The sequence below is a fragment of the Euprymna scolopes genome, chromosome 30, assembly GCF_053919585.1.
Source record: "Euprymna scolopes isolate OS-2025 chromosome 30, ASM5391958v1, whole genome shotgun sequence".
Lineage (NCBI taxonomy): Eukaryota > Metazoa > Mollusca > Cephalopoda > Sepiida > Sepiolidae > Euprymna > Euprymna scolopes.
This window is the reverse complement of record NC_136511.1, coordinates 77,199,456-77,217,198: the sequence shown is the minus strand read 5'-3', so window position 1 is coordinate 77,217,198 and position 17,743 is coordinate 77,199,456. Positions and strand designations below refer to the sequence as shown.

General features: G+C 32.4%; 1 protein-coding gene across 1 annotated transcript in view; it reads left to right on the top strand.

Moving 5' to 3' along the window:
- The window catches only part of LOC145254849 (chloride channel protein C-like), a 199,642-nt gene that overhangs the window by 140,469 nt on the left and 41,430 nt on the right, over window positions 1-17,743 (top strand). Inside the window, exons 7-8 of the mRNA XM_080113697.1 lie at window positions 1,140-1,211; window positions 6,723-6,966. Of these exons, the coding sequence (XP_079969823.1) occupies window positions 1,140-1,211; window positions 6,723-6,966 (316 nt within the window). The remainder of the gene's footprint in view (window positions 1-1,139; window positions 1,212-6,722; window positions 6,967-17,743) is intronic.

Genomic DNA, 17,743 nt, shown 5'->3' with positions numbered 1-17,743 from the left:
TTGTTTTAGAATTGCATTACACAATGCTGATCATTTTCCTACTACCTATAGCCTTGGTCTTTTTAAGACTAAAGCCAATAAGCATCTCCTGTATTTGTGATAATCATCTTTTGTTCTTGTTAACTCCTTACATCAAGTGGCTTCATGACTTGTCAAGGGCAATTTCCATGAAAAAAAATTCTTGTATGAGTATTTGATTTGCTAGCATTGTATAACATCTGTGTATGTTGTTGACATGTAAGTACTTAGCTAGGTAGTAGTAGTTGCATTTGCTTGTAAGAGTCCTCTTTCCATAACGCTAAACATCTGTTGAGTCATTCATTTTGTTCTTTTCCATTGTTATCATGAGCAACTGTGTTTATTTCTTTTGCTTTTCCTTTGTTTTGCAATAGTAGTTAAAATAGTGTAGCAATAAGAAAAAAAAAAAAAAGCAACATTCTTACTCTATGGCATCAAATTATTTTTTATTTTATACAGCGTACTATAGTTATATACATATTTTATGTGCATTAATGTTAAGCTTTGCCGCACCCAGTTCTTTAACAAAAAGTAAAAAAAGAGAGAGAGCTCTTAAAAATACCTCTGTTTGATACCATTAGCCAAGTCAAAGAGAGTGGATTTTCATTCACTTTCTTACCATGTTAGCTTCCTGCCCTGTCATGACGTTATTTCCTGAACACATCAGTTTAAATTAACTTCTAATGGAAAAATAATTTTTATTACTTAATTTAGTTTTACATAGAAAATTCCAGTCATTCGATTTAACATAACCCTCTCACCAAATTACATCTACAATTTACCATTCAGCTTTTTCAGTTTAATATTACCATTGCTTACTTTTTATCTATTTATTTTACATTTATCTATTTTTTTTTTTACATTTATCTTTTTTTTTTTTACATTTATCTATTTTTTTTTTTTTTACATTTATCTATTTTTTTTTTTACATTTATTTATTTTTTTTTTTTACATTTATCTATTTTTTTTTTTACATTTATCTATTTTTTTTTTTACATTTATCTATTTTTTTTTTTACATTTATCTATTTTTTTTACATTTATCTATTTTTTTTTTTTTTTTTTTTTTTACATTTATCTATTTTTTTTTTTTACATTTATCTATTTTCTTCTCCCTTCCAGTGCTTTGGTTGGAGCTTCGTTAAGTCAACTTCGAATCAAACTCTGCCAACAATTCCACAATTCTGAAGACAAGTAAGTTGATTGTTCTTTTGTTTTTTGTTTTAATTTTATTGACTATGACCTAGCCGTAACCCATGTCTCAACAATGCCCAGGGAAAATTGAGGAAATCAAGAATCACAGCCTCTGGAGCGAAAAAACTCATTTCACCTAAAATATATGCATAAATATCTAGCAAATTTTTTTTTTTTTTTTTTTTTTTTTTATGTAGATTTTTTTGGTTCAATCTCAGTTTGGTAACACAAGTGTAATAGGTTAGTTTAGATTGTCCTAGAATGTTATCTTTCTAGAACATTTCAACATTATCATCATAGAATACATTTTGTCGGACACATTATGGTATTTATGCATCCTTTGAACCAGACATAACTCTGCATTTGTTCAGCTTTCCCCGGAACATGTCAACAGCTCGGATTTAGCTGCTGTCTGTCGTAACATGGCGATCAGCCAATCACAATGCCGTATGCTTAGTTTTAACTCGATGCGTGAGTGCTACTCCCGAGCAACAGATGAGAAATTGGATAAATATTGGAAGAGGAAAAAAAATCAACAGCAAAAAAAAAAAAAAAAGCTACCATTTCTTACTTGCAAGTCAGGAAGAAAAGAGTAAAACATGAATTTAACCGTCTTGGACTAAACAGCTACAGACAACAGCGGAAATTACTGGCAAACCAATACTATGTGCAGCCTAGCAAAAAGAGGGACCATTACAGATGGCTGCGGCTGGAGATGTGCAAATGTGAAATGTTGACAGTGGACAGCAGTCTGAACTGCCACCTTCTTCAATAAATCTTGGAAAAAAAAACAAAAAGAAAACATTTTTGTTTTAGTTTTTTTACCAAAAAATACTGGATAAAAAAAATGACCCTAACCATAGCCTGAATACTCCTAAAAAGTAAGTGGAACTTAAAAAAAAAGCTTGTTCCAATTTTCCTTCCTAAAAAAATTAAATTATCACATTTTTAAAGAAACTTGTTTTTATATGGAACCTGGTAACCTTTAAAACAAAAAAAAAGTTGTTCCTTTGAACCTTTACTTGAAAACATTGGCTTAAAATTGCTTATTTGACAAAAAAAAACAAAAAAAACACTTATAACCGTTTTTTCACACAAATTAATAAAAATGAAAATTGAAGTTAGTTTTTTTTTTACATTTAACATTTTGCTATTTTTTTTTACGTAGCATTATTTCATCAGCCACGCTCTGCATAATCTGGCTGTTGACATCAGGGAAAGCCGAGCGAACGCAGAGTTACATCTCGTTCAAAAGAATGTACTAGTACCCAAGTTATATATATTATATTTCTTAGTTTGTTTGTCTGTCCATTCCACATTTTTTTCAGAAACTATAAGGCAAACTGGCTGAAATTTTGTATGGACCTTTAAATAGGTGCAGCAAACTAAGTATTATGGTATTAATTTCCTATTAATTCATTTTTGCATTGACTGATACTATAATACTTGGTTCACTGCACTTTATAACAAAATGCATACAAAATTTCAGTAAAATCGGCCCAGTAGTTTGAGAAAAAATGGAACAGAAAAAAATATAGATTATGAAAAATGAATGTGTAACGATTACATGACTTGATTCATTTCTTCTGTAATGTTGTATTTCAGTTGGTTAAAACTTGCGTAGGAATACATTTGACAATTTGAGCACATGCATGTGGCATTCAGCCATTTACTGTTTTCCATCCATCTCAAACCAAATTTCACTTCCTGAATGAGATGCTGTAGAGATAAGATGTTAAAAAAAAAGTGCTCTTGTTTTTAGCCAGAAAACGGCAAAACAAGATAGAACTCCAGAACTCTATATTCTATATTTTAGCTTAAGCTCGCCTGCCGAACCAACTTGTCTTACATGCTTATGTTCCTATTTTAATGAAACGTTTGAGTTTATTTTATTGTAAAGAAGATATTGGTATTTTTATATGGAACCTGGTAACGTTTATTCATCATATCAAGCCAGACACAGCTGACGCAATAAAATGGTTATTTCTCATATTGACATTCAAGTCACATCAACCAACTCTACAGTTTTATAGCAAAGCTAAAACACTATACTATGCTAATTCATAATTGTAATGATGAATGCTTGTGCTCAAATTTTAGCATACAAAATATGTCAATGTTGTCATTAAAAAGCACCAGCCCTTCCTTTACACTGTCACTAACTATAAGTCAGAGTGGCAATAAGAAAAATAAATTATAATCAGTTTGAGCCGAGATGGATATGACATTTCTCACTAACAATTGTCAGCAGATGAGATCAACATTCAAGATCAATCAGGACTAAATTCGAATTTTACTCTGATAAATGCCTCCCTTCCTGCCGAACCAAGTTGCCTTACATGTGTAGGTTCCTATTTTAATGAAACATTAAATAAAGTTTTTTTTTTTTTTTTTTTTTAATTTTTTTTAAGAAGATGGTGGTGTTTTTATATTAAACCTGGTGATCTTTTCTTATATTTTTTTTTTCAGAACTTTTTATATGAGGATGGATGATTTGTATTATTTGATTATTTTCATGACATTCTGGTGTAATCTTCTCCAGATGCATCTTTTTGAACTACTCCAAAGAATATATGTAACTAGAAAAGTCTTTGGTGTTCAAAATAAAAATTGCTTAAAATGATTTCTCTGCATATCAGTCATTTGAATTAATGAAAACAAATAAAACACTTTACACCAATCAGATGCATTTTCCTAAATTTAAAAAAAATTACTATTTTGATCCACCTTGAACGCATAAAAAGTCTAATTTTCCTTCAATAAACAGTTAGTCAAAATCCATGGCAGATATCATCTACATTGCTTTAGCTTCCCTTGCCCTCTGTTTGATTTGGGGTAGTTATCTTAAATTTGCACATAAACACTCTGAAGCTAACGCACACACAGACACAACTCTTTAACTGTCTCACATTGTCGTCTACTCATAAAAGATAAATGTATAAACTCAACTTTTCTCACTGAACAATTCTTCTACAATGAAAACAAAGGAATATAAATTTATATTAATTACTTTTAATCAAATGTAATTTGTATACTTGAGTGGAGAAGTTTTGATTACAATTTTTCAGACCTGTGGATAATTCATGGCATTTAAATTATCAACTTGGAGTTCTTTAATGTTTTAGCTAATGAATCCCTCTTCTTCTCCAAAGACTCTAAAAATATGAACAAACATTCCATGTACACATTCATTAATTAATATCCGTAACTTGAATCATCTGATGATATGAGCGGAAAATCTTTATCCTGCCTATTGAAAAAAACTTGTAATATGTCAGTTAATACACTCAAGGTTGAAATAATAAAAAACATATTTAGCTTTACTAACATATTGAGCACTCTTTATCCTTGTTTTTTTTTTTTTACCAAATATACCTAGCATTTCAGCCTGGCGTTGCCCGGGTGTTTGGAGGTTTTTTTTTTTTTTACATAGGCATCACCAAGAGGCCACTCAAGGATAAGGGTTAAAGAGTGTACAGTAGACATTGGACAATATAGTAATCATTAGTAATGAAAATTTGGTAAATTTGATAACTTATATAGAACGGCTCATCAAGAACTTATTTACGTTAGACTTGAACACAGCCATATTGTAGTAAGCCGGAAAGCAGGAAAACGGAAGACAATTCCACAGGCGTGCAGTTCTAAGAAAGAAGCTTTGTTCATGGAATCTACGTTTAGGTTTAGGCACAGATAAAGAGTGGGGGGAATTATTGATAGTGTGTACAGCTAGACGAGTGTTTCTTGTGAAAGTTTGGTGAGGGGGGACCATAGATTGAAGCTCAGTTGAACACCTTCCATGAAAATAACGATACATCAGAGACAAACTCGCAACATCTCTTCTGTGAGATAGAAGTTGCAAGGAAGAGAAAAGGACATCTCCTACGAGGCTACGAAGTCTATTTTGAACTCTATCAAGGCAGTATCAAGGTGTATGCTGAGTAAAAAAAAAAAACCCAAAAACGGTCAATTCTTAACTTTGACCCCTATTAATATTTATTGTTTTGGGCTCAAATCAAGTTAAGTTAGATCCATGTCCAAGGAACCTATATCTAAAATTTCAGGTGTTTAGACCCAAAATTGTCGGAGTTTGGTAAAGTTCTCAAAGGTCAAATCGTTGAACTTTGACCCCTTAACAGCCAAATTTCTGGCCGAAAACCGATCAGAGATTTTCCCAAATCTCAATACCCTGTATATCAAATTTCGAGTCTGTAGACTAAAAATTGACAGTTATTGCGTAGGGAAATGTACACACAGACACGTTCACTTTTATAGATATATAGATATAATCTTTTGTGAACTTTTGATTTTGAACTTATTTTGTTTGTATTTATCATCTAACATTTCTAGTGCTCTTGCAATTAAGTATTACCTACAAATTGTTTTCCTTGAAAATATTTATAAACTTCGACTTTTAATCAGATATAAAATCTTTTTTTTTTTTTTTTTTTTTTTTTAATTTATGCTTGTGAATTCATTTTGTTAGTGTTTATCCTCTCACATTTCTCTTGCCCTCGCATTTAAGTATAAACCTAAAAACCATTTTCATTAAAAATGTTTCTCTAAAACTGGCTCTCCCCAAAAAATCTTCCTGGCAAATTGTAACTCTAAAAAAAGGGAACTCCAAATATATTTCCAAATTTGCACATATTGATCTTCTGATTATTTCTGAAAGGAATATGGTTAAATAATAATTATCTAACTCCTAGCATTCTTACAAGTTTAATTCCTTCCAGAGTCTCTGACTGCAACATCTTAGTTGTGATTAAACGTATCCAACAAAATTATAAGTGTAAATTTTCTGATTTATGTTTTATTTTTATTTATTTTTTTTTTTTAAAGCATAAAAGAAAGTTGGTGTATAAATATATATTAGTCTTTTTTAAATTTTCCACTCCAAATAAAGCACATTGCATAAAGGTCTACTATTTGGGATTGTGTGTCTAATAGGGACTGAGGGGAGTTGAGCAGCATTACATTTGTACTTCTACAGGTTAGTACAGTCAGGGAAGCAGAAAGCAGGAAAGGAGTTCCAAAGTCTAACAGTCCGAGGTAAGAAATTATTAGAGTAGAAACTTTCCGGCATCTATAGACCTCAACAGTAAGGGAGTAGGGTTTTGCTGTTTTTCGAGTTAGTCGGGGAGTATGCCATGATTTCAGTACTTGTAAAACAGACACAGGGATGTGACATTGCGGTGATGAGACAGAGGTTGGAGTTTGTGGGACCTATTAGATTTTTTTTTATCCTCCCTAGGAGTGAGAGATTAGTGGTATACGCTCCATTTCATATGTGGCAACAATACTCCATGCATGGGCAAATTGTAGCTTTATAGATATATAGGATACTGTCTGGTATAAGTAATTTTCTAGCATGGTAGAAGGAGCCTATCTTCTTTGCAGCAGCCTTGGCAATGTCTTCAATTTGTTTCAATTCATGTTGCCTGTCATTAAATTATATTTTGTTTTCATCTAACTTTTTTTTTTTTTTTTTTTTTTTTTGCTTATTTGCAGGCGTAATTTCATATCTGCTGGTGCTGCTGCTGGCGTGGCTTCTGCATTCGGGGCTCCCGTTGGAGGTTTGCTCTTTTCCATGGAGGAGGTGTCTTCCTTTTGGACAACCACTCTTTCGTGGCAGATCTTTTTTTGTTGCATGGTATCGACATTCACAACAGACCTTTTCAACTCTGCTCTCACTCGATTTTCTTACACGGGGGATTTTGGCTACTTTAAGAAGGAAAGGTACATCCTGTTCAGTGTGAGTCTTTGCTTTCTGTTCAGTCTGCTTTACCGACACCCTCTCAAAAGTCCATCCAACGTCACTTCCACTGAAGTTCTAACATTTCCTATTCTCACAGAAACTAAGCTTATTTTCCCAAAAGGCCAGCCCGTATAATCTGTTTGTGACCTCTTGTGTACAACTCTATAAAAACCCACTTGCACAAAATTTATTCAGTTAAGGGAATCGTAACAATGCCTCTATAAGGCCACCATTCGCCCATGTATGGAGTATTGTTGTCATATTTAGGCTGGTGCATCTGCTACTAGTCTCTCACTCCTAGACAAGGTTCAAAAGAGTCGCCAACCTGATAGGTCCTGAACTGTAATCTAAGCTTCAGCCTCTGTCCCATCGATGAAATGCAGCATCCCTCTGCCTGTTCTACAAGTACTTTAACGGTGAATGCTCTTACGAACTGCAAGCACTTGTACCCCCTCGATGTAAATATCCCCGAAAAACCTGACAAGCAGCAAAATCCCACCCCTACACAGTTGAGATCCCTAGATGTAAAAGAGCCTTCTGTTCCAGTAGTTTCTTCCCCAGAACTGCTAGACTTTGGAATTCCCTTCTGGGTTCCTGCTTCCCCAACTGTACTGACATGCAGAAGTTCAAGTGTAACGTGAACCGACATCTTGCTGGCCAACTCCCCACATAGTACTCCTGTAGCTTATGTCCCTGACAGTAGCCCCCTACATCAAAGTGGCAATGTGTCTTGTTTGGGGTGAAAATGTAATAAAAAGAAATAAAAAAAAATTTTTTTAAATGCTATCATAATGTAAAAAGTGGAAAGATGTGCATGTGGAGAAAGGCAAAAACAAAGGGATTATTATTTTTTTATTTTTTTTTATTTTTTTTTTTTTGTAGTAAATCTTGATTTAGTTACTTTGACACAGTGAGTGATATGTGTATAACTGTTTAATATTTCCAGATAAAATCTCTTTATCAAATTGTAACTGTTTCAAATCTGAAACTTGCATGGACTTAAACGCTGCTAATATTGCTTTGTATTGCACTATTGCAGTAAATGTCAAAGTAAAGGCCCCTTCAGTCTTTGACAGACTATGGATACCCACGAAGGGATGCCTGTGCATGAAATTCTTGTGGCAGGAGCTGCGCAATCTCCAACCACACCTTTTCTGAATCGACATTGTTAAATACCAGTGGCAGGTGAAGTGTATGTACAGGATGACTGGAAACAAATGCCAAGATAAGCAGAGAGCATATACAGTGCCTAGAATTCCCAAATGATCACCCATCTGGTACTAAATAGGCTCATCGTTGCTTAACTTTGGTGATCTGACGAGAACTGTGTGTCAATGCGATTATGCCGTATATAAACGTCAAAGTAACTTTGCAGTAAATAGTAAATAAGTTTTACCTTATGAATTTATATTTATTAGTGTTGGCTCGATTAATCGGAATCAGAAAAATTGGAACATTTTTGGGATTCTATTCCGAAAACTATTTTACTGCTGGTACTAAAAATATTGATTTTTAAGAAAAACTAAACTCTACAGATCAGAATCAAACTTGTTAAAAATAGCAGCAGAAAATAAGAAAAAATGGCACAAGTGAAAAATATAGATGAAAATCTCACAATTAGTTTATAAAAATCTTGGACACAAATTATAAACGAAAAACGTTTTAAGAAGTTTGTAAAATTTTGAAAGTAGACGAGTACTATGTTACCCCCCCCTCTTTAAAAATTAAAATTCTAGGTAAAATTTTATGAAATGATTTTAGAATCAGAATCGTTAATTAAAAACAGAATTGGTAAATGTATCAGAATTAGGTGGAAATATTGGAATAATTCCATCACTAACATTTATTTACTTGAAGTTATTTGGTGTGTGCTAGATTCATTTTACAAGTGTAAAAATTTTAAATTAAACCTATTAATAATTTTTTTTTTTTTTTTTTTTAAATTGATTATTATTAAACATTTTAATCTACGTAACCTCCAACCTTCTTCAGATGTATCTTGTTGAACTTGGGGAATCTGGACGGAATTTAGAGCGGAACCCTTTATTTATTTCACGAGGGTAGCAGCCACTAAAAAATACAATTGCAAATTACTTACGATTTTTATCTAGTCAAGTGTTTCATTCAAAATTCCATTTGGATTCCAGAGTTTGACAAGATACACACCTGAAGAAGGTTGAAGGTTATATCAACCGAAACATTGTGAAATAACACTAAAGATGAGGACAATAGTCCAAAGAATCCAAATACGAATAACCAATCCTCATCTCAAAAATTCAGAAATGTAATGAATATTTAATTTAATGGTGAGAAAAAAAAATCAGCAACATTGACATAATTGGTCTTTTATTGTGACAGCCTTCTATAACTCCTCCATACACATATTATACATAATGCCATAAGCAAACTACATCCCCTTATTATTTAGTTAATATTAGTTGGCAGCCTGGCATTGCCCAGTTGTACAATACGCTTAAACATGATATTTTAATTTATGCAGATTGAATATTATCTATTACAAGGAATAATTTGCTTGGTGAACTAATTTGAAAAAAAAAAAAAAAATTATGAAATAATAATGATGATGTCATTCATCAAATTCCATCTGTGTTTGTTTACAATATCACGTCAGCTGATATTTGGGCTTGATGATGAATGCCCTGGAGAAGTCAATTCTGATTAATGTTTAGTTTTAAAATATGCAAACAAAGAAATGATTTGCGGCGATTTTTAATGGTACCTATTCTTTTATCGTGAATGAAACTCAATAATAAGAAAAAAATAAAAATAAAATGATGAATTACACCTGGACTTAAACAGGGGATCATTCGATCTGCAATTGAAAGCTCTACCACTAAGCTATATCTCCAGATTATAATAAATCTTTTTTATTTATTTATTTATTTATTTATTTTTTTTTTTTTTTTATGAAATGATTTGTTGAAATCTCCCTTGACCAGAGTAACTGAAATGATTTGTTGAAATCTCCCTTGACCAGAGTAACATGAAATATATTCCTCTTGTAAAAATGATTGTTTTTTGGTCCCCCCCCCCGATTTATCGGAGAGAGACCTATGTTTTTAGTGGCGTTCGTCCATGCGTCTGTTAGTTCGGATCATTGACAGATAACCATCTATTAGTTTTTCCTGAAATTTTGCACAAATTGTATTTCATTAAATAGATGTGCACAGTTAAAAAGTGTTTTTTTGCAAAAATTCCCGTTGCATCCTCAGGGCTCAAAAGAGGTCAAAAATGCCCCAAAATGATATGTTTTGTCCCATATCTTTTTATCCATCCATTAGATTTTTCTGAAACTTGGCCAAAATGTAGAGCCCATTGTTAATATAAATCAAGTATGGATGACCCTGGCAAAATTCTGGTTCACGTCCCCGGGGACTTTTAGTGCTAAAAACGCCCTTTTTTTTGTGGCTCTTTTTTCATATTTCTCAACAAAAACTTGATATGTCTGACTATAGTGGTTTTTTCACAGTGGTTAACTTAAATATACACATATTAAGGCCTGAAACTACACCATTATCCATTTACACTGGGATTCGGCATCCCCAGGGGCTCAAAAGAGGCCAAAAATGACACTTTTGTCCCATAGCATTTGATCCATCCATTAGATTTTCCTGAAACTTGGCCAAAATGTGGAGGCCATTGTTCTTAATATAAATCCAGTATGGGTGACCCTGGCAAAATTCTGGTTCGCATCCCTCTGGGACTTTTATGGCTAAAAAAACATGCCTTTTTGGAGCTCTTTTTTCATATTACTCAACTTGATATGTATGTCTGTATAGTGGTTTTCCATGGTGCTATATTCAAATATAAATGTCTTAAGGCGTGAAACTGCACCATTTGTCCATTTCTACTGGGATTCAGTGTTCCTAGGAGTTCAAAAGGGGTCACAAATGCCACAAAATTGGGAAAAAAATGACACTTTTTACCCAATAACTTTTGCCCCATCCATTAGATTTTTCTGAAACGTTGGCCCTTCACACTTCTCACATTCATCATTTCTTCACTATTTTTTGTGGTGTCATCTCACATGCAGTACCAGAGGGGGACCACGCATGTGTAGCTTGTTATCTGTAAGAGAGAAAAGCTATTTTTAAGATTGGATTTTTTTTTTCAATATTTATCTGAATTTCTGTACAAAACATATCTAAGAACACTGCCAGACATAAATTAGCTTTTTGTTAAATTTGCAAAAGATATGCTCATCTGTTTCGGAACCTATGAGGAAATAACTTACACACACAAAATGACTTTTATATAATAGAGATTTGCTACCAGATCAGGCTGTCGAAAAATATTGGCTTCCTGACTTAAGTGCACCAAATATTAATATTTACTTTTGCAAAACTCAATCATGTTTTTGCAGTCAAAAATAATTTCTCTCTACAAAACAAACTGAACAGCATAAATAAATATATAAAAATATAAAATACTTGAAGCATAATCAATTTTTTTCCAAAATAACTGGATTTGGCACTTAATAACTCTAAAAGGGTTGATATGCCATAAAACAAAACAATCACCAATGTTTAACGCTAAAACTTATGGGATTTATCATACCCTAAAGTTAACCTTTGTTACCAACGGAACTGTCTAGTGTCGCAGAGAAAAAAAAAAAGTGTTTTTGTTTGTTTGTTTTTTTCCACACATAAGCTTTACTGTGACTTTTTAAACTTGCTCATTATTTTGCTTTTGCATACTGTGATGTGTATGTTTGTATCTTGTTTTAAGGGTCAATCTTGTATTGTTTATTTTTCATTTGCACCTGCATAAGTCTGGTATATAAAGCTACTGGTTTTGAGCACTCTTCTTGGCGTGTGCATTGCATAAATATTACTTTGTTCAGAAAATACTGAACAATTTTCCAGACTTGTTTTAAGAAAAAATTGACTTGGGTTGCTATTGTTTTGCAATGTTTTATATAATTTACTAGGTCCCGCATTGTCTGCCGAGCTCCAGTCCCTGTTGAATGTAATGGAATCGTCTGTCCTATAAAAAGAACAAGAACTAACGAAATTGCTAAACTATTCTGTTAACCTTTCTTTTAATAAACCTTCTTTTCTATCTTAAAATTCTTGTTGGAGTTTTCCCCTATTAGTTTAATACTTGTGCTGTTACAATACTTTGCTTCTGAAATTGGTCATTATTTTCTTAAGTCTAAGAATTCAAAGTTGATTTTTTTTCTCCTAATTCTGTTATTTCCTGGCCAGTCTGGTACTTTTTTATGAAAACGTCTGTATAGCATTTGAAATGAAGAAACATACATTAAAATGTTTGTTTTGCACAGGTCCCATGTATCTATGTATGTATGTATGTTATGTATGTATATATATATATATATATATAGCACACACACACACACACACACACACACACACACACACACACACACATATATATATATGTTACAAAATTTTAATATGACTATATACATATATACAAACTGTATTTATTTTTAAACATAATAAATTAAAAACTAAAAAAAAACTAAAAAGCCTAGTTAACCGGTTTCAAACTTTCCTTTGTTGAGCAAGTATCAAAACTAGTTAACTAGCTTTTTTAGTCTTTTTATTTTTTTAATTCATTTTTTTTTTAAATAAATGCAGTCTGTATATAACCATATGTTGGATGGTTGCATTTCAATGACCAAACGAAAGAATCGGTTCAAGATCATAATTCTTATTAATTTTTTTTATTTTATTTTAGTGAATATCTATATTTATTTCCCTTACCATCTTACACATGTTTCGCAATTCATAACTAAAAAATATCATCTTTGGTTTATTTGGCTGCTCTTCAGAGATGATCAAATGTTGAAAAAAAAATATGCAAAACAAAACAAAGCAGATAAGAACAAAAAACAAACAGTTATAAATAGGATAAACTCACTTTAAAAGTGGCAAAGAAATACCCCCCCCCACACACACACACAACATTCTGACATCATGCTGGAAGATTATGAAATAACATCCAACAATAATCTTTTCTTTCTTTTCTTTTTTTTTTACGTAGACATCATCATTTATCAAGGCCAAGGGGCCACTCGAGGATAATGGTTAAAGAGTGAGTGTACAGTAGTCAATTGGACAAGATAGTAATTGTCAGTAATGGAAATTCAGTAAATTTGTTAACATAAGTGGAACGGCTTATCAAGAACTTGTTTACATTGGACTTGAAGACAACCATATTGTAGTCAGCTGGAAAGTATGCAAACGGAAGACAGTTCCACAGGCATGCAGTTCTAAGAAAGAAGCTTTGTTCATGGAATCTACATTTAGGTTTAAGCACAGATAAAGAGTGGGGAGAATTATTGATAGTGTTTTTAGCTAGACGAGTGTTTCTTGTGAAAATTTGGCGAGGAGGGGGGCATAGACTGAAGCTCAGTCGAGCACTTGCCATGAAAATAATCATAAAGCAAACTCGCTACATCTCTTCTGTGAGAAAGAGGTTGCAGGGAAGAAAAAAGGACATCTCCTATGAGACTAAAAGTCTATTTTGAACTCTATATAAACAGTCTGAAAAACTTAGTGGTAAAAACAAAACAAAAATTCAATTTTGCATATAAATCTATAAATATAAAAGCGAAAATGTATGTATGTTCGCTTTTTGTGTATGTCCGCAGAAGGATTTTTTTCGGCGGCTTCTCGAGGCCGTCGCTCATTTTTAAAACTTTTTATATCACGTCGAAATCATAATGTCTACGAGTTACGAACTGGGGGTCGCATGTGTATTTAATTTGCCTGACTTTCGAAAGCGAAATATTCAACATTTTTCGATCGGCGCATGTAGATTCGCCTTTTTCGTATAATAAAAGCGAAACTAATATGGAGGTTGTTACATCGTTCCCAGCGCGATTCGTCGGGAGCGCCCAAAAGCAATCAGCTTTGATCAATGTGGTTTTTTCCTTATATCAGACAATTGCTATTCAATTTGGACAATCCTCTTTCAATGGGGAGCTGGTCCCCCCCCCCTCCCCCCGCATCATCTTGGGGAAGCCCAAACTGCCCCGTACTAAATGAAAAAACAATTCCGCAGTGAAACAAAGTAAACAAACGCCAAAAAACTGCCCCGTCATCGTAACGATCCCGCGATGACCTCATTAAGCGGCGACCTGTCAATCAAACCTCCTTGACTTTACTCACTTTAATCATTCTTAAATTAATATTGTCGCCGTAGCGCAGGTGTTCAAGCTCAGTCTATGGGCCTCAAGGCTCCGGGTTTGAGCACACATGCCACCAACCCCCACCATCTTTTTTTTTTTTTTTTTTTAAATCGCTATCGTTAAGTTTCCTTTTTGTTCTAATTTGCCCCCCCCAAAAAAAAACACACACACACACACACATACACATGCCTACAAATACCCGGGCAATGTCAGGTACCCCCCGCTATTTAAAAATAAAATGATCACCTTTTTAAACTAGACTGGGTTTTAAAGACATGTAATCAATTTTGTTTGTTTTATATTCTGGCTATGTTAATGTTCTTGATCCAAAGTTAGTGACACATGTAGGTAGGTCATATGATACCAGTGTCTGAATATATATATATATATATAAATTCGTATTCCTGTTTGTTCACAATTTGATTAATATATACAAAAGTTTTCTTACTTTACTCTCATTTATTTCTATATATAGTATGATTCTTGCGAACTAGATACAATCAAGAGATCCTGTCATTTGTATATTACATTAAGAAAAATTGATTTTATTAAATAGCAGTATCTTAGTTAATGTTTCTAGCAAGAGAATTGTTATAATTGTACGATTTAAAATTGTTATTTAATAAATTTTAAGCAATAATTATATTGATAACATATTTAATTAAATTTATTTGGAATTATTATTCCAACATTGATTTTTAAAAAATCTTTTTTTTTTTTTTTTTTTTTTTTTTCCGAGATATTTGGCTCTTTGGAACATAAACAAAAAAACTATCACCAAATAAAATAATTTGTTAATCTCAATAAGTTTCTAGCTTGAAAAAATAATTCTGAGTAGACAGATAAATGTTTGTCTTATATTGTTTTTTTTTTTTTTTTAATATTCAAACAAAAAAAAACACTTATGAAAAACTGAAAAAATTTCATTTGTTTGTTTTTATTATTCTTTGTTTAAAGAATAATAAAAACAAACCAAGAAATCTGTAAATTTTTACGATGTAACCCAGCATCGTTTAACACCTAAAAAAAATACAGATCTACTGCCTTCCCCCCTAAATTCCACAATTTGCATATTTTTCTTTTTTCACGTTAATCTCATCAATTACAAACTTTCTAATTATAAAAAGGTAAATTTTTACGACGTGACCCAGCATCATTTACCCCCCTAAAAAAAAAAAAAAATGATCTACTTTTTTTTACCCTAATACGTTTAAATAATATGAAAGAAATTTTGAAAAACACAAATTAACATTTTAGAGTGGGATGTCACTTTTCCATATATATTTAATGTAAAATGAGCACCCACTTTTTGGCCACCAAGCGTTCAACGAGACATGTCACCTCTAGCATTTTTTCAAGTTTGGTGATCGAGAGGATGGGGGGCAAAACATGACCAATACAATTTTGGGGGGTGGGGATTGCATTTGAAACCTAAAATAACGATAAATTTAATTAATTTTTATGTGACCACTCTGTACTTTCACCTAACAATTTCATAAACAAAACAAACCCCCAAATATGAAAAATTAAATTTTGGCGGAGAGGGGAGGATTACATTAGAAACATAAAATGACGAAAAATTTTATTTAATTGTTTTTGGAATTTATTTTTGGTAGATTTTCATTTCTTTTTTTTTGCGATCACATGGAGATTCGCTGCTATTTTTATTGAAACAAAAGTTGTAATGATTTATTTTTAATTATTTATTTGGGGTGGGGGTGGGGGTTCTTTTCAGTGCTCAATATTCGGAGAATAATTTCTCTTTGTATCCCTTCTGCCAAAATATCTGGTGGAGAGGGTATCACATACTTCTTTTTTGGGGCGATTACATTTACATGTTTTTATCCGTTGTTTTATTTTTGGAATTGTTGTGGGGGCATCCACTTGCCCATGATGAAAATGATTAATATAGCAGGTGTGTTCCAAACGGAACTTCATGTCAACCCAGACAATGCCAGGTACCCATGCTAGTATTGTATAAAATGTCATTTTTAAAAGTCATAAAAGACCCGCATCTTTCCTACTACTAACTCTAAGATAATATGAAAAATAAAATTATTACTTATGGTTTTGACGTTACTAGCTGGACTTAGGGTTAAAATTTAGTATGGCCCGGAAATGGGGTTCATCTTGCATTAAATTTATATGTGCTACTAATCTACTCTAAATTTTAAAATAAGTTTTTGTGTGTAGGTAGTGCATAACATAATCACCTTGAAAAAGTAAAATCTATTTTGGGGAGGGAGTACTTTTAAATGTAGATATGATTTCTTTTCTAATTTGATGATTTTCTAAATATTTTCCCTTTATGTACTGTATCCAAGATTTTGACAAATTCACTGAGATGTTCATTTTTTCACTTTTGTTGAAAACCAACTGAAAAAAAGATACAATAAAATATCAATTATTTCAGAAGATATGGTGACCAGACAACTGACTAAGTTGAAAGCAGAAAAAATGAAAATAACTTAGTGTTTAAAAGCGTTGAAGAAAAAAAATTGAAAGTATTGCTTTTAGAATATATAAGGCTAAAACTTTTTTTTTTTGATTCCATACTCCAAAAACTTCAGATTTTTTTTTTTTTCTGATTCCAACTGCCAGATAAGAGACATATAAAAAATGTTTAAGTTAATTCAAGTGTCTCCAAAGTTTTCAAACTAGGAGCCATATTGCTGACATTTTAGAGCTACTTGGGCTAAAATAATTTTTAAAAAAATATGTTTCGTGCTTTTTTTTTTTATTTTTACTATAAACTTGTTCTCCAAAACCTCATTCTTTTTAATCATTTTCTGAACAAAAAGAAAAACCACCACACTATTTTCATGTATTTTCATTTTTAAAATGTTTCCTAAGTATTTTTATATTTTCCATAAGAGCTCCATGGGCCGAATTAAAGACTTTGGTGTGACATGTTTAGCCTATGGGCTGTAGTTTGGAGACCTCTGAGTTAATTGATAAACGCCATAAAATCTATATAATAGTAGACATGTTTATGTTTGCATGTACATTATGACAGTGCACAGCTATTTTAAAAATGAGATCATCCAATCAACAAAGATGAAGTAATTGAAAGTTAACTGGTATTGCTAAGATAATATACTAACTTTACCCATTTTCAAATGAATCGTTCCAAAATCGATTTTCTGTTAGCATAACCAAATTTAAAAGCTTAGTTTTTGTGTCCTTTTTATTATAATGATTTTAATAAACATCTAATTTAACGTTTCTGACTTTTTGCGATGAGGATTTTACAATTGATTTTCCCAAGTACTTTGATATTCTCCTGAAGATTGAAGGTTCAATCCTCAGTGTGGCCGACCAAAAAATACAATTGCGAATTACGTAGGACCTCTATCCAGTCATGGCTGATGGAACAAGAGCATGCTTCCCCCGTGAAGTAAATAAAGGGTTCCACTCGAAATTCCGTCCAAAATCCTAAGTTTGACAGAAACATTCCTGAGTTTGACAAGGTACACCTGAAGAAGGTCGGAGGTTACATTGACCGAAATGTTGTGGAAATCACACTCGGGATGAGAACAGTAGTCCGATGAATCCAAATAATACGCAGGTTCCTTTTGTTGTTCTTTATCGATT